The 26,652-nt window shown below is 41.4% G+C and overlaps 1 protein-coding gene across 7 annotated transcripts in view; it reads right to left on the minus strand.

Annotated features, from left to right (window-relative positions):
• Nucleotides 1–26,652, minus strand: part of tenm2a (teneurin transmembrane protein 2a) — a 466,651-nt gene that overhangs the window by 15,425 nt on the left and 424,574 nt on the right. For 6 of the 7 annotated variants that reach the window (XM_060927881.1, XM_060927879.1, XM_060927880.1 and 3 more), the window contains 6 exons: nucleotides 22,119–22,265; nucleotides 8,441–8,651; nucleotides 8,148–8,267; nucleotides 7,476–7,737; nucleotides 6,774–7,041; nucleotides 1,035–1,178 (listed from right to left, as the gene is read on the minus strand). In XM_060927881.1, coding sequence (XP_060783864.1) covers nucleotides 1,035–1,178; nucleotides 6,774–7,041; nucleotides 7,476–7,737; nucleotides 8,148–8,267; nucleotides 8,441–8,651; nucleotides 22,119–22,265 — 1,152 coding nt within the window. Of the gene's footprint in view, nucleotides 1–1,034; nucleotides 1,179–6,773; nucleotides 7,042–7,475; nucleotides 7,738–8,147; nucleotides 8,268–8,440; nucleotides 8,652–22,118; nucleotides 22,266–26,115; nucleotides 26,140–26,652 lie in introns of all 7 variants that reach the window. The other variant, XM_060927876.1, reaches the window with a different exon arrangement.

Raw genomic sequence — 26,652 nt, forward strand, 5'->3', positions numbered from 1 at the left:
CAAGTCGCCAGGTCATCACAGGGCTGACACATAGACACAGACAACCATTCACACTCACATTCACACCTACGGTCAATTTAGAGTCACCAGTTAACCTAACCTGCATGTCTTTGGACTGTGGGGGAAACCGGAGCACCCGGAGGAAACCCACGCGGACACGGGGAGAACATGCAAACTCCACACAGAAAGGTCCTCGCCGGCCACGGGGCTCGAACCCGGACCTTCTTGCTGTGAGGTGACAGCACTAACCACTACACCACCGTGCCGCCCCAGCTCCATCCTTAACATTCTCTTTCCAACATGCTCTGCATCTCTTCTCAGGATGTGCCCATACCATCTCAGTCTCATCTCTCTTAGCTTAATTCCCAAGCTCTCCACATGTGCTGTCCCTCTGATGTGCTCGTTCCTTATCTTGTCCAACCTCCCATCGCAAACCTTAACATCCTTAACTCCGCCACCTCCAACTTTGCCTCCTGTCTCTTCGTTAAGGGTACGGTCTCCAATCCATACATCACAGCTGGTCTCACTACTGTCTTATACATCTTACCTTTCACCTTTGCTGGGACTTTCCTATCACAAATGACTCCCGAAATCCTTCTCCAACTGCTCCACCCTGCCTCACTCTCTTTCTCACCTCACTATCGCAGCCCCCATTTTCCTGCACAGTTGACCCCAGGTACTTGAATTCACCAACTTTCTTTACGTCTACTCCTTGCATCTTCACTACACTCTCAAAATATTAAATAAATAATAAAAATACAGTAAATACCCCAATTCCACAACTGTAGTAATCCATATTATATCAAGAACCGCTCAACTAAGCCAAGAGAAATGACATCTATCATTACTTTAAGACATGAAGTGTCTTTTAATGAATAAAAATAAAGAAAAACCACTGAATTAGAAAGTGTGTCCAAACCTTTGACTCGTACTGTATGTACAACTCTACATTTAAAAAGCACAAAAGAATGGATGACGAGTAGGCATGCTTGAACATGGTTAGAGAACATGTGTACGAGAAAGAAGGGCATTACCACTGCGCAGGTTGAGGATGTGGTGTTTGTCCAGAGACCATCCTCCAAGGTTAGAAGGCTCAAGTTCATACCCCTGCAGCACAGCGGTCCTCTTCTCCCATAACACCAGGCTAGGACATGTCTCATACTCATAACCCACAGATACTATAAAGAGAATAAATAATGAGAGGAAGAGAGAGACGGAAGGAGTAAAGGGGAGAGGAACATAGACAGTACAGGTCACTCCAGTTCCGATCTGAAGGATGAGAACCAATATAACTACAAAAACTCAGAATTTATCTAATTTAACCTTTATTTAACCAGGTACAAGTCTTGGTGAGAATAAAAATTTCTTTTCCAAGAGAGACCTGGCCAAGAGTGTCAAGGACAATCAAACAGGCAAAGCAAACATACAATACAATCAAGATAAAACATCCAAAAAAAAAAATCTGTGACAAATAATAGTAGGTGAGCCACCTAATCCCATCCTAAAAGCATTATACTGGTAGTCTTTATAACCTCTGTCTTGGTGAGGCAGTCAGGATGATGGATCTGCATTGAACACCATGTCTTCTCACATCCTTAAAATCCTCATACAATCATGAACATATGGATGTGGCTCTCTATCCTCTCTGTGCAATATTTAATTGTAACAGGTGCATGTTTTGCATGTTAGGGGTGGCTGATAACAAAAATATATAAAGAAGAAACTCTTTGATTTCTCCAGTGAGAATTATTTCTACATTTTAAATCTCATCTCATCTCATTATCTCTAGCCGCTTTATCCTTCTACAGGGTCGCAGGCAAGCTGGAGCCTATCCCAGCTGACTACGGGCGAAAGGCGGGGTACACCCTGGACAAGTCGCCAGGTCATCACAGGGCTGACACATAGACACAGACAACCATTCACACTCACATTCACACCTACGGTCAATTTAGAGTCACCAGTTAACCTAACCTGCATGTCTTTGGACTGTGGGGGAAACCGGAGCACCCGGAGGAAACCCACGCGGACACGGGGAGAACATGCAAACTCCGCACAGAAAGGCCCTCGCCGGCCCCGGGGCTCGAACCCAGGACCTTCTTGCTGTGAGGCGACAGCGCTAACCACTACACCACCGTGCCGCCCACATTTTAAATCAAATATTTTATTTTAAAGTCCTATACTTTTTTTTCGTGTAAAATCAAAAAATAAAATGAGACCGTCAATGACGGCATAGCTCACTCCGGCTCCGGCTAGTCCAGAAGGAACGATCTAAAGTGGGCCACCTTGCGCAATAAATGTTGCGAGCTATATACACTACATACAAGCTACAGTTATGGTCAGAAGTTTACATACAGTGACATGAATGTCATCTTGGACATGAATGTCATGGCAATATTTAGGCTTTCAGTAATTTCTTTGAACTGTTCTTTTTCTGTGGCAGAATGTACAGCAGGCGGCACAGTGGTGTAGTGGTTAGCACTGTCGCCTCACAGCAAGAAGGTCCGGGTTCGAGCCCCGTGGCCGGCACGGGCCTTTCTGTGTGGAGTTTGCATGTTCTCCCCGTGCCTGCGTGGGTTTCTTCCGGGTGCTCCGGTTTCCCCCACAGTCCAAAGACATGCAGGTTAGGTTAACTGGTGACTCTAAATTGACCGTAGGTGTGAATGTGAACGGTTGTCTATGTATCAGCCCTGTGATGACCTGGCGACTTGTCCAGGGTGTACCCCGCCTTTCACCCATAGTCAGCTGGGATGGGCTCCAGCTTGCCTGCAACCCTGTAGAACAGGATAAAGCGGCTACAGATGATGAGATGAGAATGTACAGCATACATCTTTAATAACAAACAAACTACAATTTAGTGCACAAGTTTTAATTTTCTTTGGGTTTTCTGAAATCAACACAGGGTCAAAATTATACATACAGGGGCAAAAATTTACATACGCTCACTTCGATTATTAATTCAGAGGTGCTGAAACTTCCAAAATGTCTCTTATCTTGCCAAGGCCGAGGTCTCTAAACTTCCTGTTAGTGATCATGATTGACTACAGCTGGCAGCTTATCTGTGCCTTCATAAAAAGGGGTTGTTTACAGCACTCATTGGATTGACCAACACACAGGAAAATGGGAAAGTCCAAGGAGCTCAGTGCAGATCTGAGAAAGAGGATTGCAGATGTACACAACTCCGGAATGTCTCTTGGAGCCAATTCTAAACAACTGCAAATTCCAAGATCAGTTCAAACAATTGTATGCAAGTTATTGTGAAGTGTAGTCACTTTGCCAAGCCACTTTGCTTCAAGAAAACCCAAACTGTCACCCTCAGTTGAAAGGAAATTGGTTTGGATGGTCAGGAACAACCTGGGAACCACCATGGCACAGGCCTGCCATGAACTGGAAGCTGATGGATCACTGTCTACAGTTCAGATCACCATGGACTAAGAGGCTGCTATCCAAGAAATAACCCCCTGCTCCAAAATTGACACCTTCAAGCTTAACTAAAGTTTGAAGCTAACCACACGGACAAAGAAAAAGCCTTCTGGAAGATAGCTGTATAGTCAGATGAGACAAAGATTGAGTTGTTTGGCCACAATGACTACCATGTACAGAGGGACACTGTACCAGCTGCTGGTGGTGTTGGTGGTAGGATCATCATACTCTGGGGCTGTTTTGCTGCCAGTGGAACTGGTTCATTGTACAAAGTGGATGGAATAATGAAGAAGGAGGACTACCTCAGAATTCTTCAGCATCAACCATCAGAAACTTGAACACGACTTGGGACTTACAACAGGACAATGAACCCAAACACGCATCAGAGCTGGTTGTGGAGGATAAAGCTAACATTAACCCCTTGGCTGCCACCCATAATTAATTGTAATGTGCTGGGCATATAGGACAAAAATAGGTCAAAATTGGGATTTTGATAATCTTTCTTTAACTTGTTCAGAACTTTATATTTTTAATATTTGTATAGAAAAATCACAAAAAACACTGTTGTAGAGTAAAAATAACTTTAGTAATCAAAAACAACTTTAGTAATCAAAAACAACTTCAAAAAAAAAAAAACAAGACAATGGGAACCTGTCCATAAACATGAATTGCTAGTACTTGAAAATACAATGTACACCAAACATCCATGTATTCCAAGTAACTGGGTACCATTTTTATGATGGTCTTCATTATGACCCAACCGTGAATAGAACTCACAATCTCCCACTCAAGAGGCAGGCACGCTAACCGCTAGGCCAACTTGTGGTAATGTGCCACTGTGAAGTAAAAGTGTCCCATGTAAGGTACATAAAAGGAGGTGTTTATGACGAGTAGCGTACATCATAAGGCACAGCGATAAAAGATTTCATGACGTACGTGACTCGTCCAAGGGCATTGAAGGGGTTAAGCCTAAAACAAGTCTTGACTTCAACCCTATTGGAAATGTATGGACCCTGCTTATAAGTTGAATCTATGCGAAAAAAAATTTATTGAATGCTACCAATTCTACCATGAAGAGTCGTGAAATATCCAACCAGAATTCTGCCAGAAGCTTGTTCATGGTAAACAAAAATGTTTGGTCAAGGTGACTCTTGCGAAGAGACATTTTACCCAAATATCAGGTGTGCTATATGTATATTTTTGCCCTTGTATGTATAATTTTGACCCTGTGTTGATTTCAGAAAACCCAAAGAAATTTAAAACTTGTGCACCAAATTCTAGTGCTTTTTTTTATTATAAAAAATGTAAGCTGTACATTCTGCCACAGAAAAAGAACAGTTCAAAGAAATTACTGAAAGCCGAAATATTGCCATGACATTCATATCCAAGATGGCATTCATGTTACTGTATGTAAACTTCTGACCACAACTGTATATATAGACACTATATATATATATATATCCTAGGAATACTTACCTATTTGTCAGAAAGAATCCAAAATGGCGAGGAATTGACCAAGAAGAAGCGGTTTTTGTTGAACTGCTCATTAAGGATTAATTAGTTCATAACTTCATTGATAATTGTAATTAAGCAACTCTGGGTAGAAGTTATATGCACCCTAGATCTCCCTACCTTCAAGCCAGAAAAATTATTGTGCTTGGTCATTTATTTATTGGGGAAGGTGATCCAGTGTTGCATATCTGTGAGTGCCAAAAGTATGTGGACCTTTAGGATTAGCAGTTATACCAGTGAAGAATTGAGGGAGAAGAAGCGATTTGTGTGGAAACTGTTCACTTGGGCTTAATTACTCCATATCTTTATTATTAATTGCAATTATGCAAATTTGGGTAGAAGTTATGTGCATCCCAGGCAGACCTACCTTCCTGCCAAAAAGAATAAAAATCAGTGAAGGATTGAGAGAGAAGAAGCAATTTTTGTGAAATGTGGACAACGCTGGATGGATGACAGATAACACATGATGGCATAAGCTCATCGCTGGTTGGCCGGATGAGCTAATAATTATGCTTTTAGAACTCACTCCAGCTCCTCCATCGCAGTTCGTTTTTGCATTTTGTTGAAGCGATGAGAATAAACTAATATTTTCACTGTTGGTGTCTGGATCACGTCCCACTCTCTGAACACAGTCCATTGTCTCGCTCACTCTGGCTCACAATGGACTATTTATACTCACATATATATACTGTATCTGACTGCTCCTACTGTACCTAATGTTCTTTTACATGACTGGTTTTTAAAAGGATCGGTACTCGTACAATACTGATCTCAATACTGACATTTTGAAACAACTGCAAAATATACTTTTTTATATTTCTCACATAGTAGAGAACACATATTCCTGTCATCTTATTTCTGTGTCGTTTGAGTCTGCGACTGTGGCGTTTCCTGGCATGGTTGTGCGAAGAAACACAAGGAGAAGACAGAAGGAAATGTAGTCCTTATCTAATACTACTACTGTATTATTGCATATTACGTATTCAATCTGGTAACACATTATCAAAAGTATCAAACGCAACGGGGCGGCACGGTGGTGTAGTGGTTAGCGCTGTCGCCTCACAGCAAGAAGGTCCGGGTTCGAGCCCCGTGGCCGGTGAGGGCCTTTCTGTGCGGAGTTTGCATGTTCTCCCCGTGTCCGCGTGGGTTTCCTCCGGGTGCTCCGGTTTCCCTCACAGTCCAAAGACACGCAGGTTAGGTTAACTGGTGACTCTAAATTGACCGTAGGTGTGAATGTGAGTGTGAATGGTTGTCTGTGTCTATGTGTCAGCCCTGTGATGACCTGGCGACTTGTCCAGGGTGTACCCCGCCTTTCGCCCGTAGTCAGCTGGGATAGGCTCCAGCTTGCCTGCGACCCTGTAGAACAGGATAAAGCAGCTAAAGATAATGAGATGAGATGAGATCAAACACAACTGCAGAATTTTACATACATGAGTCGAAATCTATGAACGAGTAAGACAAATTTCTGCACTTGGATTCCCCAGGATTTCATATGGCGTGCCAATGAGATGAAGAGAGAGGCAGTGTAAATAGAGCCAAGCAGATAAAGGGGGCAGAATCACTATCACACTGTTTGCATACACCAAATCAATGACAGAGTGCGATGTTCAGCAATTTCCTCCCAGCACTGAGAGCAGCATGGATACCTGAAGCCATTCCCCAAAGTCAGTGCTGACAGGGGCCATGGCCAGAGTGCGCTCTTATATCACACTGAACCCTTGGTTAACGTGACTGAGTACCGATCTTTATGTGAAAATAAAAACAAACAAAACCTCAATGTGAGCCCAAATTACATCGATGTGCTGTGTATATAATGTATTTGAACCTAATTGTTTACTCACCCACTGCCTCAGAAAGGCCATAAACCCGCTGGCCATAAGCATCTGTCTTATCCCATATGAAAGTGTAGGCCAGGTTGGGCGAGGCGTGGAACCACTTTTGGAAGAGATGACCTTCTACCGCGACCATCAGGTGCACCTTGATCAGGCTGAGGGGCACCACCGCCTGGGTCATGGCGATCTTCAGCAGCGAGCGATAACCTGCTGCCCGTGAGCTCAGGTGACACAATTTCAGATTGGTGCCTGGTATCTCAATCAGTTCATGAAGAACCTGAAGAACATAAAGAACAAAAGTTAACATTTAATATAAATTGCTCCATCAGGGATAATGAAAAAATAGATTAAGGTCAGCAAAAAGAAAAGAAAAGCATGATGGAAAAAGAAAACAAGATAGGATGAGGGAAATGAAACTAGGAAGAACAAACTTTCAAGTACAATTTTAATCAGGTTCAGAAGTGGTTCGTTCATGAAAAAACTTATCTAGTTCAAATGTAATATCTGTATCCTGCAGTCTTTACAACGTTAAAGGCTGCTACGTGAGAGAAGCCTGGTTAACTGATGTGCAATGTAATGTCTTAATAAGCAAAGGGCTTTGATAGAGAAATACTCTGGCAGGGAAAAAAAAAATAAAAAGAAGCTTTTATTCAATAACCTCATCAAAAAACAGAGCATGACCTAGAACATTTTGTGGGATCTTGTTCTGACCTGAGTCTCAGGGATAATGGACCTTTCTCCAGGTCGAGAGCTAAAGAACGAAGACAGGGGCGAAGCCACTACGATTGGATCGGGCCTCACAAAACCGCTGAGGTCGCAGCCTGGGATTGTGTTCTCCTCCGTTTTCATCATGAGTGTATCCATGGCATAGAAGCTGTTCCATGGTAGCCATACTGTGCGCTCTTGGCTCAAGAACGGCGCGCGCTCGAAATGCAGTGTGAGAGAAGCTCCTCCGTTAGCAATGAGGTCAAAGCTGTGGGAAAGAGCCGAGAAGAGGAAAGCATGGAGAAAAAGAAGAAAAACATAATTACTTTTGCTGTACACATTATTGATGGCACTATTATACTCTAAATGATTTTACAAGTCAAAACGGCAGCTTTCTGAGGGGAATAATTAATTTCATTGATAAATTACAGCCATTTCAGCACAAAAGCTCTGGGCTTACTTGACTCCAAATGAATGTAATAAACATTTGTTCTGTATTTGTTTTTAATGTATACATCAACAGCACTTGAAGCTGTAATAAACAGCGGCGTAGTCGGGTTTAACAATGTCATAAGTAAGCTAAGCTCCTAACAATGATGATGATGGGAGGAAAGTATTAAAGCCAGTTAAGGTTTGCTGACAGAGGAGTTTAAACGATAAAGCTTTGAAGTCACTCACGTTCCATCCTGCCGTGTAAGGGTATAGCCGTAGTGCGGGTACTTAACAAAGGACACGTTGACCCCCACTAGAGGGGTTCCATCTGTAGTCAGAACCTGGCCTCTTATTAGGGACGCCAGACTAAAAAACAAAAAGCAAAAGTGCATTTAACTGGTAAACATCTTTAAACAAGCTGTGAAAAAGCAATAAATTACGGGATGTAAACCCCACCACCACCACACAACTCTATCCGTGGCAAAATCGATGCCATACTTACACAATACAAGACATTTAGGGTAAACCTGTTGCTGTACCTGGCGTTGAAAGGGTTTTCTCCCTGAATAATATGCGTGCTATCCCGGCCCACCAGCATGTTGACACGCTCATAGAAGGAGCGAACCTTCTGCCCTGGCAGCTGGCTCTGCTGGATCACCTGCAATGGGTCTCGAGAGCCACGACACAGTGGACTGTTCTGACATGGGCTCTGGATACAGCAATCCGGGTCCATGCAGTCTGTCAGACCATCTAGAGGAAGAGAGAAAATCCCAGAGTGTCACAGGTATTATGACCATTTAATTCTTTCTGGTTTTACTTATTTCATTACCTCCGCCAACTCTGTTGGAGGTTATGTTTTTGCCTCCGTTTGTTTGTCTGTCTGTTCAGCACAACTCAAAAAGTAGTGAATGGATTTTGATGAAATTGAGGAAAGGTGGACCACGGGCCAAGAAACAACTGGTCAGATTTTTATGCAAATCTGAATACTTGGCGGAGGTATACACGCTACCGAGTACCCTTCTAGTTTATTTTCTGTTGCTGTAGCTGAAAGTGAAAAACAGAATCGAGAAAGAGAGAGAGGTGAATACATGAGGTGGGCACAGAAAAAGGCACCTTGGGTCAGAGAAAGCATTTATCTCTTTAACTGCATCCCACTGAGACGAACTGTCCACTCAAAGTCACTCGGACTGGGGAGACTTTCAAGGCCACCATAATGCACACATCGATAACACTGTGCTAGACCACAACCTACATGTAAATGACCCTACATTTCCTGTTTGACCTATTTTACTAAAAGTGGAACCATACTAAAGCCAGTATCTCACTGGGCTGCGACAGCTTGCGACAAATTGCGAACGTCATTCGCGAGAGAGTTTCAAAAGTGTCTTGAAACATTCGCGGGGCTTCTCAATTTCCTCGCATGGGTCGCAAAGTGTCGCTCCTTCGTCAGTGAAATTTTGAACATGTTCAAAAAATTCGTGCGACAAAATTTCTTTCAAAATAGCCGCAAACGCGTTGCTGGTGTCGCAAAGCCGTCGCGAACTCTTCTCAAGTCAGTTTCCGTGAGGCTTCCTCTATTTCCCTGCCTTGCGGTAAAATATGTGAATATCAATTCAGTGTGATTCCAAGTGAAAATTCTCGCTAATTCGCATATTTTAAAGCAATTGTTGTGTCTCCAACTAGTCGCAGGCTGTCGCAGCCCAGTGAGATATTACCCTAAGGGTGGCACGGTGGTGTAGTGGTTAGTACTGTCGCCTCACAGCAAGAAGGTCCGGGTTCGAGCCTAGCGGCCGGCAAGGGCCTTTCTGTATGGAGTTTGCATGTTCTCCCCGTGTCTGCATGGGTTTCCTCCGGGTGCTCCGGTTTCCCCCACAGTCCAAAGACATGCAGGTTAGGCTAATTGGTGGCTCTAAATTGACCGTAGATGTGAATGAGTGTGAATAGTTGTTTGTCTCTATGTGTCAGCCCTGCGATGATCTGGTGACTTGTCCAGGGTGTACCCCGCCTTTCGCCCGTAGTCAGCTGGGATAGGCTCCAGCTTGCCTGCAACCCTGTAGGACAGGATAAGTGGCTACAGATAATGGATGGATGGATGGATGGATGGATGGATGGAACCATACAAAAAAAAATGTCCAATCTCTATGTGCTCGATGCAATAAAATACAGTACCGGTCAACAGTTTGGACACACCTTCTAATTCAATGTTTTTATTACATCTTTTATGACAAAAATTACATCTAGGTTTTGTGCAACACGAGGACTCAAGACAAGGAGAAGTGGTCCTTGTGACTGAATGGCCAAATATAGCTTCAGAGATATTTCTAGAGATAAATGGATATCAAGGCTTACCAAGAAAATACAGTACCGGTCAAAAGTTTGAGTAATGAGTAACAGTGATGAGTAAGTATGTCCAAACTTTTGACTGGTACTATATATAGATATACTTTTTTAACCATGCTGAAGCTGTAGAACTGTTAACTGTTTTCCTTCTCTTCTACATCTACATACAGTACCGGTCAACAGTTTGAACACACCTACAGTACGAATTCAATTAGTTTTCTTTGTTTTTATTAATTAAAAGACGTTTCATGCCTTAAATTAATGATGGATGTCGTTTCTCTTCACTTAGTTGAGCGGTTCTTGATATAATATGGATTACTACATTTCTGGAATCGGGCTGTTTACTGTTTGATATCAAATGCATTAAGAAGGCAAGAAATTGCACTAATTAACTTTTGACGAGGCACTTATAAATTGAAAAGCATTCCAGGTGACTACCTCATGAAGCTGGTTAAGCTAACGCCAATAGTGTACAAAACGTCATCAAGGGAAACGGTGGCTACTTTGATGAATCTAAAATATGAAATATATTTTGTTTTTTGAACACTTTTTTTGTATACCACATAATTCCATATATGTTCCATGTGTTACTCCATAGTTTTGATGTCCTTAGTATTGTTCTACAGTGTAGAAAATAGTCAAAATACAGAAAAAACCCCCAAAACAAAACATGAATGAGTATGTAACCCATAGGGAAAATAAATACTTTGTAGAATACATGGATAAATAATATCCTAGTTATATGTAATGGGGCTTTTTAAACTTCATTAGTTTATTCATCAACTTAATTAGTTTGTAGAGAATACTAAAATTCTACATGTAGGCCTTTTAAATTAAAGGAGAACTGAAGGCAAATTTTTTATTATCAAAATTCTATTTATCTTATTTTATTAAAGATAGGAATGCATTTCTGACAGCTATTTTGTCACTGCTGTAGCAAGTTATGAGTGTTTTGAAATACGCTCTGTAATATATCAGTCCATATGTCAAAGCAATGGCTGTAAACGAGATTCGTTGAGACCTGTGCGAGACATCGTAGGACGGAAGTAAAACGTACAGCGGAAATCAAAGTGACCGACATCTGCCAACGTTGTCAAAAGACGCGCGCGCCCTCTTTTAACTGCTGATGTAATCAAGCCGGAAGTTTTGTTTGTTTTGATAGCAAAGTTTGAAAAAAGTAGGCAGTAATCGTCATGTAAACTGGTTTTTGTGCAATATTTCGTTTGGAAAACAGTTTTCAAAATGGCGGCACTGACACCTGGCTGACACTTCACGTTTCAAAGTCTCGCACAAGTCTCGTGAAGGTCGCGCGGATAAGCGACGCCTGCCGTGGACCAAACGAACTAAATTCAACATGGCTAAAAACCGAATAGGCCGATAAGTATAATATTTAATTGCAATTAGTTGCCAATACGGGTCACGATATAAGGTTACTAAAACCGAAAACGTAATTGAATAACACGTTAATTAAGAAATAAAGCAAGTCTAAAAATGACTTCAGTTCTCCTTAAATGCTATGAATGAATTATAACCAATCACAGTTGACACAGGGATCTCCCGGGGTTGGGGGCAGAGGTGCACGAGAGACAAAACGGAAGAAAAAAAAGGGCAGGAGAGGAGTCAGTCAGGTGAATATGTTAAGACAGGAACACAAAGATTTGATTTGATCAGTTGTCTACTCGAGAACTGTGTTTATATTGACTTAGTTTACTTTGTAATAGTATAGATACTAAAGGCTTGTGAGTATTTATCTGTGTGGACCTAGCCTGTTGCTTAGCTAACAAGTTAAATCAGCGAGCTAGCTACAACTTTAGTTAAGTGGTAACGGCTAACGTTTGCTCAGTCGTGTTCATCTTCATCCTTGGACACTGAAGGAGAACCAGATAGCGGTTTAGGCTACCGGGGCTGCCTAATACCACCTCTGGTAACACTGGACCTCTCTCTCTCTCTCTCTCTCTCTCTCGCTCACTCCACTGACACCCTGCCGCTGGATTGTCACTGTCTGGGATTTGCTTACGGTAGCCCCATTGCAACCGCGAGCCACCAGAGCTAACATTTTCCTTTTGTTTTCAGGCTGTGATGGGCGAAGCGGCAAGTGTGTTTGTAGCCTCACCGAACACAAGCAACGACACAGGCCTGCTACATTAAAGGGACTCCTCTGTTCCGTGGGATTTTGTACACGCGCGTGTGTGTGTGAGAACCCACATCGTCTTTGTCTGTCCTGTGTGATTTGTGTTTTGAGAATATAATAGTTGTACTATTGAAAGCGGTTTACACTGTGCCTTAGGTAACTTAAGTGTTAATCTACATGTTTCGGTATTCTGATAGCCTGACTGTTTATTTCAGTGCCGCTGAGCGTAACAGCTGGCTGGGTTACCGATTGGATTTGTCGCAAATGTTTAAACTGATATTAGTTATTTATTTATATATTCTAGTGTTTTGCTGAAGTGAAGTTACAGTGGTGCTTGAAAGTTTGTGAACCCTTCAGAATTTTCTATATTTCTGCATAAATATGATCTAAAACATCAGATTTTCACACAAGTCCTAAAAGTAGATAAAGAGAACCCAGTTAAACAAATGAGACAAAAATATTATACTTGGTCATTTATTTATTGAAGAAAATGATCCAATATTACATATCTGTGAGTGGCAAAAGTATGTGAACCTTTGCTTTCAGTATCTGGTGTGACCCCCTTGTGCAGCAATAACTGCAACTAAACGTTTCCAGTAACTGTTGATCAGTCCTGCACACCGGCTTGGAGGAATTTTAGCCCATTCCTCCATACAGAACAGCTTCAACTCTGGGATGTTGATGGGTTTCCTCACATGAACTGCTCGCTTCAGGTCCTTCCACAACATTTTGATTGGATAAAGGTCAGGACTTTGACTTGGCCATTCCAAAACATTAACTTTATTCTTCTTTAACCATTCTTTGGTAGAACGACTTGTGTGCTTAGGGTCATTGTCTTGCTGCATGACCCACCTTCTTTTGAGATTCAGTTCATGGACAGATGTCCTGACATTTTCCTTTAGAATTCACTGGTATAATTCAGAATTCATTGTTCCATCAATGATGGCAAGCCGTCCTGGCCCAGATGCAGCAAAACAGGCCCAAACCATGATACTACCACCACCATGTTTCACAGATGGGATAAGGTTCTTATGCTGGAATGCAGTGTTTTCCTTTCTCCAAACATGACACTTCTCATTTAAACCAAAAAGTTTTATTTTGGTCTCATCCATCCACAAAACATTTTTCCAGTGGCCTTCTGGCTTGTCCATGTGATCTTTAGCAAACTGCAGACGAGCAGCAATGTTCTTTTTGGAGAGCAGTGGCTTTCTCCTTGCAACCCTGCCATGCACACCATTGTTGTTCAGTGTTCTCCTGATGGTGGACTCATGAACATTAACATTAGCCAATGTGAGAGAGGCCTTTGGTTGCTTAGAAGTTACCCTGGGGTCCTTTGTGACCTCGCCGACTATTACATGACTTGCTCTTGGAGTGATCTTTGTTGGTCGACCACTCCTGGGGAGGGTAACAATGGTTTTGAATTTCCTCCATTTGTACACAATCTGTCTGACTGTGGATTGGTGGAGTCCAAACTCTTTAGAGATGGTTTTGTAACCTTTTCCAGCCTGATGAGCATCAACAATGCTTTCTCAAAGGTCCTCAGAAATCTCCTTTGTTCGTGCCATGATACACTTCCACAAACATGTGTTGTGAAGATCAGACTTTGATAGATCCCTGTTCTTTAAATAAAACAGGGTGTCCACTCACACCTGATTGTCATCCCACTGATTGAAAACACCTGACTCTAATTTCACCTTCAAATTAACTGCTAATCCTAGAGGTTCACATACTTTTGCCACTCACAGATATGTAATATTGGATCATTTCCCTCAATAAATAAATGACCAAGTATAATATTTTTGTCTCATTTGTTTAACTGGGTTCTCTTTATCTACTTTTAGGACTTGTGTGAAAATCTGATGATGTTTTAGGTCATATTTATGCAGAAATATAGAAAATTCTAAAGGGTTCACAAACTTTCAAGCACCACTGTAAATCAGCGAGCTAGCTACAACCTTAGTTAAGTGGTAACGGCTAACGTTTGCTCAGTCGTGTTGATCTTCATCCTTGGACACTGAAGGAGAACCAGATAGCGGTTTAGGCTACCGGGGCTGCCTAATACCACCTCTTGTAACACTGGACCCCTCTCTCTCTCTCTCTCTCTCTCTCGCTCACTCCACTGACACCCTGCCGCTGGATTGTCACTGTCTGGGATTTGCTTACGGTAGCCCCATTGCAACCGCGAGCCACCAGAGCTAACATTTTCCTTTTGTTTTCAGGCTGTGATGGGCGAAGCGGCAAGTGTGTTTGTAGCCTCACCGAACACAAGCAACGACACAGGCCTGCTACATTAAAGGGACTCCTCTGTTCCGTGGCATTTTGTACACGCGCGCGTGTGTGTGAGAACCCACGTCATCTTTGTCTGTCCTGTGTGATTTGTGTTTTGAGAATATAATAGTTGTACTATTGAAAGCGGTTTACACTGTGCCTTAGGTAACTTAAGTGTTAATCTACATGTTTCGGTATTCTGATAGCCTGACTGTTTATTTCAGTGCCGCTGAGCGTGACAGCTGGCTGGTTTACCGATTGGATTTGTCGAAAATGTTTAAACTGATATTAGTTATTTATTTATATATTCTAGTGTTTTGCTGAAGTGAAGTTATATTGATTGACGTAGTGTGATCTGTTTTCTCCTGCTCGGAGTGTAGAATTTTTAAAAATAACTTTGAACTGATTCTGAGCATACTGATATAGTAGTTGTTGATATATGAAATTATATTGCTTGAGTTATTAGATACTTGTTACTTGAACTGATCAGTTTTGTAACTTGACACATTTGAACAATCCAGTTTATTTATCCTTCGGATAATTTGAATGGAATGGCAAGAGAGGTCTAATATAAGAAAGTAATTAACCGCCACTCTGATAAGAGTTATTCATATCTCCCATTTGCATATTTATTGTTTATTACATATTTATATATTTACAGTGGTGCTTGAAAGTTTGTGAACCCTTTAGAATTTTCTATATTTCTGCATAAATATGACCGAAAACATCATCAGATTTTCACACAAGTCCTAAAAGTAGATAAAGAGAACCCAGTTAAACAAATGAGACAAAAATATTACACTTGGTCATTTATTTATTGAGGAAAATGATCCAATATTACATATCTGTGAGTGGCAAAAGTATGTGCACCTCTAGGATTAGCAGTTAATTTGAAGGTGAAATTAGAGTCAGGTGTTTTCAATCAGTGGGATGACAATCAGGTGTGAGTGGGCACCCTGTTTTATTTAAAGAACAGGGATCTATCAAAGTCTGATCTTCACAACACATGTTTGTGGAAGTGTATCATGGCACGAACAAAGGAGATTTCTGAGGAGCTCAGAAAAAGCGTTGTTGATGCTCATCAGGCTGGAAAAGGTTACAAAACCATCTCTAAAGAGTTTGGACTCCACCAATCCACAGTCAGACAGATTGTGTACAAATGGAGGAAATTCAAGACCATTGTTACCCTCCCCAGGAGTGGTCAACCAACAAAGATCACTCCAAGAGCAAGGCGTGTAATAGTCGGCGAGGTCACAAAGGACCCCAGGGTAACTTCTAAGCAACTGACGGCCTCTCTCACATTGGCTAATGTTCATGAGTCCACCATCAGGAGAACACTGACCAACAATGGTGTGCATGGCAGGGTTGCTAGGAGAAAGCCACTGCTCTCCAAAAAGAACATTGCTGCTCGTCTGCAGTTTGCTAAAGATCACGTGGACAAGCCAGAAGGCTATTGGAAAAATGTTTTGTGGACGGATGAGACCAAAATAGAACTTTATGGTTTAAATGAGAAGCGTTATGTTTGGAGAAAGGAAAACACTGCATTCCAGGATAAGAACCGTATCCCAGCTGTGAAACATGGTGGTGGTACTATCATGGCTTGGGTCTGTTTTGCTGCATCTGGGCCAGGATGGCTTGCCATCATTGATGGAACAATGAATTCTGAATTATACCAGCGAATTCTAAAGGAAAATGTCAGGACATCTGTCCATGAACTGAATCTCAAGAGAAGGTGGGTCATGCAGCAAGACAACGACCCTAAGCACACAAGTCGTTCTACCAAAGAATGGTTAAAGAAGAATTAAGTTAATGTTTTGGAATGGCCAAGTCAGAGTCCTGACCTTAATCCAATTGAAATGTTGTGGAAGGACCTGAAATGAGCAGTTCATGTAAGGAAAGCCACCAACATCCCAGAGTTGAAGCTGTTCTGTATGGAGGAATGGGCTAAAATTCCTCCAACCTGGTGTGCAGGACTGATCAACAGTTACCGGAAATGTTTAGTTGCAGTTATTGCTGCACAAGGGGGTCACACCAGATACTGAAATCAAATGTCATGAAATCAAATACTTTTGCCACTCACAGATATGTACTATTGGATCATTTTCCTCAATAAATAAATGACCAAGTATAATATTTTTGTCTCATTTGTTTAACTGGGTTCTCTTTATCTACTTTTAGGACTTGTGTGAAAATCTGAAGATGTTTTAGGTCATATTTATGCAGAAATATAGAACATTCTAAAGGGTTCACAAACTTTGAAGCACCACTGTATTGTTATTTACTCAACTTCCAACTCCCCTTACCCTTGCCAATGCAATAAATAATCAGCCATTTGTACAACCCCAATTCCAAAAAAGTTGGGACAAAGTACAAATTGTAAATAAAAATGGAATGCAATAATGTGGAAGTTTCAAAATTCCATATTTTATTCACAATAGAACATAGATGACATATCAAATGTTTAAACTGAGAAAATGTATCATTTAAAGAGAAAAATTAGGTGATTTTAAATTTCATGACGACACCACATCTCAAAAAAGTTGGGACAAGGCCATGTTTACCACTGTGAGACATCTCCTTTTCTCTTTACAACAGTCTGTAAACGTCTGGGGACTGAGGAGAGAAGTTGCTCAAGTTTAGGGATAGGAATGTTAACCCATTCTTGTCTAATGTAGGATTCTAGTTGCTCAACTGTCTTAGGTCTTTTTTGTCATATCTTCTGTTTTATGATGCGCCAAATGTTTTCTATGGGTGAAAGATCTGGACTGCAGGCTGGCCAGTTCAGTACCCGAACCCTTCTACGCAGCCATGATGCTGCAATTGATGCAGTATGTGGTTTGGCATTGTCATGTTGGAAAATGCAAGGTCTTTCCTGAAAGAGACGTCGTCTGGATGGGAGCATATGTTGCTCTAGAACCTGGATATACCTTTCAGCATTGATGGTGTCTTTCCAGATGTGTAAGCTGCCCATGCCACACGCACTAATGCAACCCCATACCATCAGAGATGCAGGCTTCTGAACTGAGCGCTGATAACAACTTGGGTCGTCCTTCTCCTCTTTAGTCCGAATGACACGGCGTCCCTGATTTCCATAAAGAACTTCAAATTTTGATTCGTCTGACCACAGAACAGTTTTCCACTTTGCCACGGTCCATTTTAAATGAGCCTTGGCCCAGAGAAGACGTCTGCGCTTCTGGATCATGTTTAGATACGGCTTCTTCTTTGAACTATAGAGTTTTAGCTGGCAACGGCGGATGGCACAGTGAATTGTGTTCACAGATAATGTTCTCTGGAAATATTCCTGAGCCCATTTTGTGATTTCCAATACAGAAGCATGCCTGTATGTGATGCAGTGCCGTCTAAGGGCCCGAAGATCACGGCCACCCAGTATGGTTTTCCGGCCTTGACCCTTACGCACAGAGATTCTTCCAGATTCTCTGAATCTTTTGATGATATTATGCACTGTAGATGATGATATGTTCAAACTCTTTACAATTTTACACTGTCGAACTCCTTTCTGATATTGCTCCACTATTTGTCGGTGCAGAATTAGGGGGATTGGTGATCCTCTTCCCATCTTTACTTCTGAGAGCCGCTGCCACTCCAAGATGCTCTTTTCATACCCAGTCATGTTAATGACCTATTGCCAATTGACCTAATGAGTTGCAGTTTGGTCCTCCAGCTGTTCCTTTTTTGTACCTTTAACTTTTCCAGCCTCTTATTGCCCCTGTCCCAACTTTTTTGAAATGTGTTGCTGTCATGAAATTTCAAATGAGCCAATATTTGGCATGAAATTTCAAAATGTCTCACTTTCGACATTTGATATGTTGTCTATGTTCTATTGTGAATACAATATCAGTTTTTGAGATTTGTAAATTATTGCATTCCGTTTTTATTTACAATTTGTACTTTGTCCCAACTTTTTTGGAATCGGGGTTGTAGTCCTAAAATAGCCTTTGTCTTTGTTGAAGGGATCTTTATTAATTAATGGGTAGCATACTAATTAGTAATTGATATCCACATTCAGTAACTTAGTGTAACTTATTTACTTAACTGTGCTCTCAAGACTATCGGCAAGAAAAGAAGGAGACATCCACCTTTCAAAGAACTCAGGACTTTGCCTTGAACGAACTTGGAGGTAAAGGGGTGTTACAAGTAGATGTGTCCAAATTTTGACTGGTACTATAGATGCTATACAGTATACTGAACATTACAGTGATTATGTTCAGGGCATCAAGGGTAACAAGGTGAAATAAAAGTAATTGAAAATGAAGGCCTCTGTACAAATCAAACATTTACATGGTTTTTATTTCCGACTCAGTCCCTCGACCATCTTTTATTCATGCCTTCACACTACCATGATTCACAGACAAACATGGGTCAAGCTTAATTAAAATATACAAGCGAACAAGACAGCAGGATTAAAAAATACTTTAAAAGCAGAAAGCATACAAAACGTCAGATGATCAGCATGAGATGAGAAAAGGGTTATATGTTTTATCTTATGGCCTCTGAGGTGAAATACTGTAACACTGGAGAGCTTGGATTATATCTCTGTATGTCCCAACTGATGGCTGCCACAAAACAAGACTCTGGTGTGACTAGTTTGGGACGGGACAGTACATCAGGATCCTGGACAATATGAAGATGGAGACCGAGAAAATCTCATATAGCTGGTTGAAGTGTAAGGTTTTTCGCATTTTTCGAGCATTTGAGGTTGCTCAGTGATCTGTGCATATAGTGAATAGGTGTTCGATCCCCTCCAGCCACTGATGACATTTTTATAATGCTAGTTTTGCAGTCAATACTTCTCTATTACCAATTTTGCAATTCCTTTTGGCAGGTGAAGTTTTATGGGAAAGAAGGTGATCGGGTACAATTTGGCTAAGACCCATAATGTTGGCAGAGCACTCTGAATCCTTCTTCAGAAGCATCTACTTAAACCATGAAAGATGTTAGGTCTTGGTGTTTTATTATACAAGCCGTGCTGAATGCTTGCTTGAGAATTTTTTTTTTTGTGGCTCTCTTCCATACAGTCAAGGTAAGAGGGCAAGTATGGCACAAAAGTTTCTCATACTACATTTACTACAAGTTGGTGAAACCTCGAAATCCTTGGAGATTATGCAAAGTTAGTCATGCTGTGACAGCATATTAGAGTTGTCCATGTAGACTCCCTTTCTCCTGATGATTTACCTCAGGGATGTAACTTGGGGTACATGGAGCTTGCACTTTTCAGCCTTCACACACAAATGATTTTCCATTAATCTCTGCAGCACTCTCTTGACATGGTGAATGTGCTCTTCGAGTGAACTGGAGTATATTAAGATATCGTGTATCTAACTGATGAGAAATCTGCTCAATTTATCTCTGACAACGACATTTATGAATGCATGAAATATGGAAGAGATTTTGAACAAGCTGTACAGACTTATTTCCAGAGTGTTACTACAAACCGTCTTCTATCCGTCCCTCCTCTTGAATGTGAAACAGATTATAGGAACTTGGCAGAGGTTGGCAAAGTACCCAACTTCATTACTTAAGTCAAAGTACAGATCCCACTGGTCAAATGTTACTCCGATACAAGTTGTCCAGTCAAATTTTTACTTAAGTTAAAGTACTTGCTTTTAGAAATGCTTAAGTATTAAAAGTACATTTTCTGTCAACGCATCGTTGTATTATTGCCACAACGCTGACAATACCTAATGCCTCTGAAGCAACCGACTGGATTTACTGACTAGCTTGTAGAACCTGTAGAGCTGAAGCTCCACCTGACACGCTAGCAAACTCTTTTCAAACTCGAAATCATATTGGGTCGCTAATGTTACTAGAAAAGAAAGATTTCTACATTCTGTTTATTTGACAAGATTATGCTAAAACATATTTCTGAAAGGACTTCAGATAAGTTAACGTTATTCATGTTAGCATAATTCCATTTTTACATGCTAACTAACAGTGTCCAAGTTAACTAGCTATGTGTAAACGTTAGCCGTGGACAAGGCTACGGCAACTTGGCGGACAAATCCATAGAAAGTCATTTGACTAACCAGACTGCACAGCTATTGCAATGTTATCGCTAGCTCTAAAAGCACAGACAACTTTGTTGCAAGCTTTCGCTTGGAATAAAACGTTTATATACGTCAATATTCTTCCGCAGGTTGGACGGCGAGTTTTTGTAGGCCGTGATGCGGTTTGTTTTAGGCAAACAAAGCAAACATTTAAAACGAAACGAATCTTTAATCCTTTCAGAAAACTGAAACATGGGCTCATGGGCCCTGGGTGCGTTCATTCCCCTGAAGAACCGCCTCCTTCCATTCTACCATCAACTGATCGTGTTTAATAATGCTGCTGAGAAATCATTGAGCTTTATTTTATACAGTCTATGGACGTGATGTGACCCTAGTGATTACTAATAGGCTGTCTCAGTGTCAGCTGTGAAAAAACCAGTCACGTTTTCGAAAAGAAAAGAAAAGAAAAAAATCCACTTTCAAAGCCGCTTCATAGTAACGAGTAATGAGGACCTTGATAGAAATGCAGTGGAGTGAAAAGTATGATATTTGTCTTTCAAATGTAGTGAAGTTAAAGTCAAAAGTTTCCCAAAAAAATAAAAAATACTCAGGTAAGGTACAGATACTCAAAAAGTGTACTTAAGTACAGTACTCAAGTAAATGTACTTCGTTACTGTCCACCTCTGGGACTTGGGAGGTCTAGTTTCGTGGACATGATCCAATTCTTCATTTGTTATGGCAGAATCTGTTGTCTTGGCATTGCTGAGCTGCATGGGTTCAGAGGTTGAACATGTTGGTGGGACTTGACTAGGGGCAGGCTTTCTTCTCTCAGGGAGCGGTTTATCGAGATTAATTGCAAAGTCAGTGAGAAAGCGCAGAAATAAGTGACTGTCTCTATAGGCTACTTCAGCGTCTAGATCCCTTCTACTGTAAGTCCTTGACAAAAAGTGGTGATGATGACAAGAGCTGGGTTGTCCCACCACCTGCATCTAGTGTTCTGAACTCCAAGGTGAACTCTGCCACTGTGTACTGTCCCTGCTTGCAAGTTATTCGGTGCTTACCTGCCTCTTTGCCCTTGGGTGATGATTGAAGACATTGCAAAAAAAAAAGCTAAGAAAACGATCATACAAACAACGAGCGCTTGCCATGAATCTATGTATTGTCCTGCAGTCGTTCTTGAAGCGAAGACGTCTATGAGAGAGAGGGATGCGGGTAATACAAGGTACTACACTAGCTTGAGAATAATGGAAACGTAATTTGATTACTTAGTGAAGAGGCAAAGATGCCACAAATATCTGCCATCATCCAGGCATGTCTAATTCCAGTAGTACTGCTTACAGGTTTAAAAACTGAAATGAAGACAATTCATTCATTTTTAATCTGGAATTTACTGTATTAGTGTAAAACATGACTTGTGTTTTTTTTTTTTATCTTGTAGTGTCAGCTGTGCTGGTGAGTTTGGTGCTGTCTGACCTCCTTCATTGTCTTTATTGTCTGCACAGGAGGTTTCCATGGCGACGTTGCACCCAGTGCCCCTCCAGCCTGTCTTGCATTCACAGTGCCAGCTGTTCTGTCCCATGGTGCACTGCCCGTTGCCATTGCACAGGTTCGGACAACCGTCTGCAAAAGAGGTAGGGCACAGGGAAAAAAAGAGAGAGGGAAGGACAGAGGGTACGGTTGGAGTAAGCGGAAAGTAAGCCATGGACCATCAAAAGGTAACTCAGGTCACTGGCTGACATGTTCTATAGGGCTTAAGGGCATGCGGTATCATGCACACTCACACACATGCAATGTAGACATAAACACACTTGCAGCACTCCCTTGAGTTCTTGTTGATTTGGGAATATTCGATAAGAACACGTATAGGAGCTCTCAGTGGGTTAATTTGGGAGAGATGATTTGATTCCCTTGGCTTGCACACACAGCTCTCCATGTGCGAATGTGATTAGGAGAAGCTAGAGACAGATCAGATCAGATTAGAAGTCTTGTGTGTATCTACGTGAGAGTGTGTGCATGGGTGAACTTGAGATAGTAGGCAGATTTAGCAAGAGAGATGAGTGGGAGCGAGGTGACAGAGTAGGTGAGAGCCTTGGGTTATGTGATGAGCTACATGTAAAAATGGGAATACATTTGTGTGAGCGATTTTGTCAAATGTATGCCAGAGGCTGAGCTATGCCTTAAAATTAAGTTTAGAGTTCCTACTTAATAACTTCATAAAGCATTTATAAGATATATAAGTTCATAACATCTGAAACTGCGAATGTTGTTTCTATAAAATCAGAAGAGATGCTTTATTTAATTTTTTTTTGGAGGGTTAAAAATGTTTATAAGAATGAGAAAAGAAAGTGACCTAGACAAAATATTTTCTTATTTTCTTTATAAAGGGATATCGGCAAAGGTCCAAAATTAAAGTGAAAACAAACCTGTCGAAGCTGTTTCGTGTGCGGTCACTGCATGTATTTGTGGATGCTCTGTGGAGAGGCTGTGCTTATGATTGACGGCCGAGCATACCGTGCCATGAAAAGGGCAAACTCCATAATCCTGCTCCGTTAACAGGACATAATTGAGCACCACGGAGTTGTGATGTGTCATTTCTTTGTAATCTGGCACTTTGGTAATTAAAACGACAAATATTTTGCCCAACAGTGACAAAATGAATGTTAGGAATTGAGTATTACCAATTATATCTGAATATACGCCAAGATTTCAAGCATGGAGGAAACTGACACTCAATTTGCATTACAGTAAGAGGATTATCACTTATGTCAGTGTGAGTTTAGCCATGCTTAGGCCAAAAGCCCAAAGATTAACCTTAAACAGTTAACACCTTAGCATGTCGGTGACTTTGCTGTTGGTCACCATGCACATATGGCCTTTTGGACCCGGCCAGTATCTTTTATCATATGGTCATTAGTTCTGCCTGATTCGGCACAGGTGACATTTCAGTGGATTTGTGGTTAGGGAGGACGTCATGGGCAAAAGAGCATGAAAAACCTTGAATGCATCAAGGCCCATTTACCCTTCAGGAATCAAATGCAATGTGGCTTTAATTAATACAATTTTCGACATCTGAGGTTCTTGAGATGCCACATTAACAGTCCGCTATGCATTGATTGTCACACAATATTGAGTTGCGAGAAAAGTCACTTAGAATGATTGCTTTTTAAATTAAGCTGCCATTTTAGACAGCCAAATACTTATGAAGCACCAGGACAGCAGAATCTATAGTGGCCATTGATCTTTTTTGTTGGGCAGGAATGAGCACAGCCCTTCTTTTATGCCAAAGGCCAGTCAATTCTCCCTACAGTACCTAGAATAAAGTGGGGCTTCACAAAGTATTAAGACACCAAGCTAAAGTAATGTGATTGGACATCATTGTAATCCCTTGAAAAGGGAGGTGAAATTGCCTTGGGTTATGGGTCAGTACACACTCTCAGAGAAGGAGAGATGAAGGTGGAGAAAAGGCAGAGAGAATCCCTGGATGTACTTAGAAGCCAGAAGGACTGATGTATGCTACACAATGTAACTAAAGGAAAGGAAAGGAGGGAGGGAGAGAGAAAGAAAGGAAGGACGGAAGGATGTTAAGGTCTGAGAATGTGTGACAGTGAAAGAAACAGACCGAGAGGGAAAACCTGCTCTCCACCACATTCCACAATCTGCTTGTGTGCAGCTCTATCCCCTTTAAAAGGTCATAAAACTAAAGGTTAGATCCATAAATCCTTGAAACTAACCTTAGTATGAGACTGATAAAAATCAAATCGTGAGAGAACCTATAAAATACACTCCACTAGGACTAGATTCAGCTTGTTAGCTGTGCTACCACAAAGTCAAATTTCTCTTTCAACTCCTCAAAGACAGAAACTACTGTACCAGAAGGTTCGATGAGGGTTTTCACAAAGCTCAGCTGGTCTACTGCTCTAATGCCGAACAGAAGTGAAGTATGAAGAAAGAGATTTCTGAGGGCTGTCTAAATTTATAAAAACACAGATACGGAACGCTTCTGGGACAACTTCTAAATGACGGCAGAATACGTTTCTAGAAATAAATATACGGAATAGATAACGGCACATTGTAACTGATATGATTTCTTGTTCAATTGTCTTAAACATGTCAAATGTACATCTAATTCGCAAGCTTTGATTAAACATTGATGGACAAATTGAGAATACACATTTGTCTTGCATGCCTCTATGTCCCCAGCGAGCATGGCTTGCACATATGGTCCAATCATGCATTTGTTCACGTGTAAGCCACGTTCACCAGGAGTGCACCAGCATGCAAAGTCAATGTGCGCATCGACCAAGTTTCTATAATCAGTCTTTTCACTGTTTCCTCTTCTGAGCCTTATAATGAAATTTGCATTCGGGATGTGCTTTTATTTCAATATATTACAATTAAATGACAATGCTTGATATTTTGGAAGAATATAAATATCCAGGAGGAATTCAGCACTGGGTTTGCTCCTTTCTCTCATTTAAATGTTAAAGGTCCCGCTGATGCATCCTAATGGGGTGATTACTGAAGGTCCATCCTGCACCGCATACAGTAGTTGCTTCTTACACACTGCTGGAGTGCAACACACTCCAATCCCTCCGAGACAAAGTCAGGTCTGTGGCCCTGTGACCTGCAAGCAAAATATTACAGGGGGAAAAAAAAAAAATCTGCACCTTCTCCCTGCCCTCAAAACTCTGCATCATTGGCTCATGAAATTCAACAATTACCTCAGGAACTGTGCTTTCCATGGTCCCTTTAACCTCAGCTATAGTCCACTAATTCCAGCCTTTGCAAATCTGCTGCACATGTTCCAGCCTCGCCTTAGTTTGTTTTCTCTAATTCAGCTCCTTTTGTTTGAGCTCTACTCTATAGGGCAAATAGGAAAAAAAAAATAAAGACTTATTCTTTTATGAGAGAACACTATAACAAGCTCACACAGACTGGGAAGACTAGATGGATCCTGAAGAGACACATCATGTTTGATTTCTACGGTATTACTCTGCCAGAGATGAACTCTCAGTGACCGCTGAGTCCTTTCTTTGCACTCTGTCTTGTGATGGGTACCATGTGGAGACAGATATGAATCCTGGAAACCTGGAAACACTTACACCGCCATCGTTGATGTACCGGACCACACCAGTGGTTATTTGGGAGGCATTTGGAGCTTCTATTGTCTAACAGCTTAAATTCATTTGCATTAGACAATCTCACACATCACAGAAAGATAGAGAATGATCTGAGACTTTATAACCTTCATGGTTATAATAAACTGGTACAAGAAAACACGGACGTGAAGAAAACACACACACCTGCTCTACACAGCTAGGCGCGCTACTGTACACCACCAAAATCTAGTCTACAGGACACACTGTGAGAAGCACACAGTCTGTACACAGCCAAGCTGTCAGGAGAAGTGCTTGCGGCCAGTGCTACGATGCAGCTAGCACTAGGACATAGTGCGGACGAGGTACAATACCTTCTTTAGTCTCATCCCAATAGTCTGCAATAGAGAGAGCACGCAAAGAGGGGGGAACAAGAGGGCGAAGTGAGAGGCAGGAGACATGCACACATGCAGTTATTTTGGAATATATTGGAATATATTGCTGTAGCGCTGCCACTTGGCTTTGGAAAGGGTTTAAGGGACCATATGGAACTTGGTGGCTGATTATTTCAGAGGACGTATGATGACAATAGCCAGACAAGCTCTCTATGTAACTATAGGGAGGAATGAACTGAAATCAAAAGATGTTCAGGCAGGTAAGTGTTTGTTTGAGACACTTGCGTCATCCTGTGAGTGACAGACTCTCTCTCTCTCTCTCTCTCTCTCTCTCTGGCCCAGACATGTATGCACATCTACACACTCACATACAAACATACACTCACACTAAGACTTCCAGACACTGACAGAAAGACATGCTCATGCTCAGAGATTTTTTTATGTCTACTTTTATGAGAGAGAAGTCAGCGGCAAGCTAAAGGTGTGATTGTTTTTCAAGGGAAGACATCTGGAGCT

This window comes from Neoarius graeffei, chromosome 8 (genome assembly GCF_027579695.1).
Source record: "Neoarius graeffei isolate fNeoGra1 chromosome 8, fNeoGra1.pri, whole genome shotgun sequence".
NCBI lineage: Eukaryota > Metazoa > Chordata > Actinopteri > Siluriformes > Ariidae > Neoarius > Neoarius graeffei.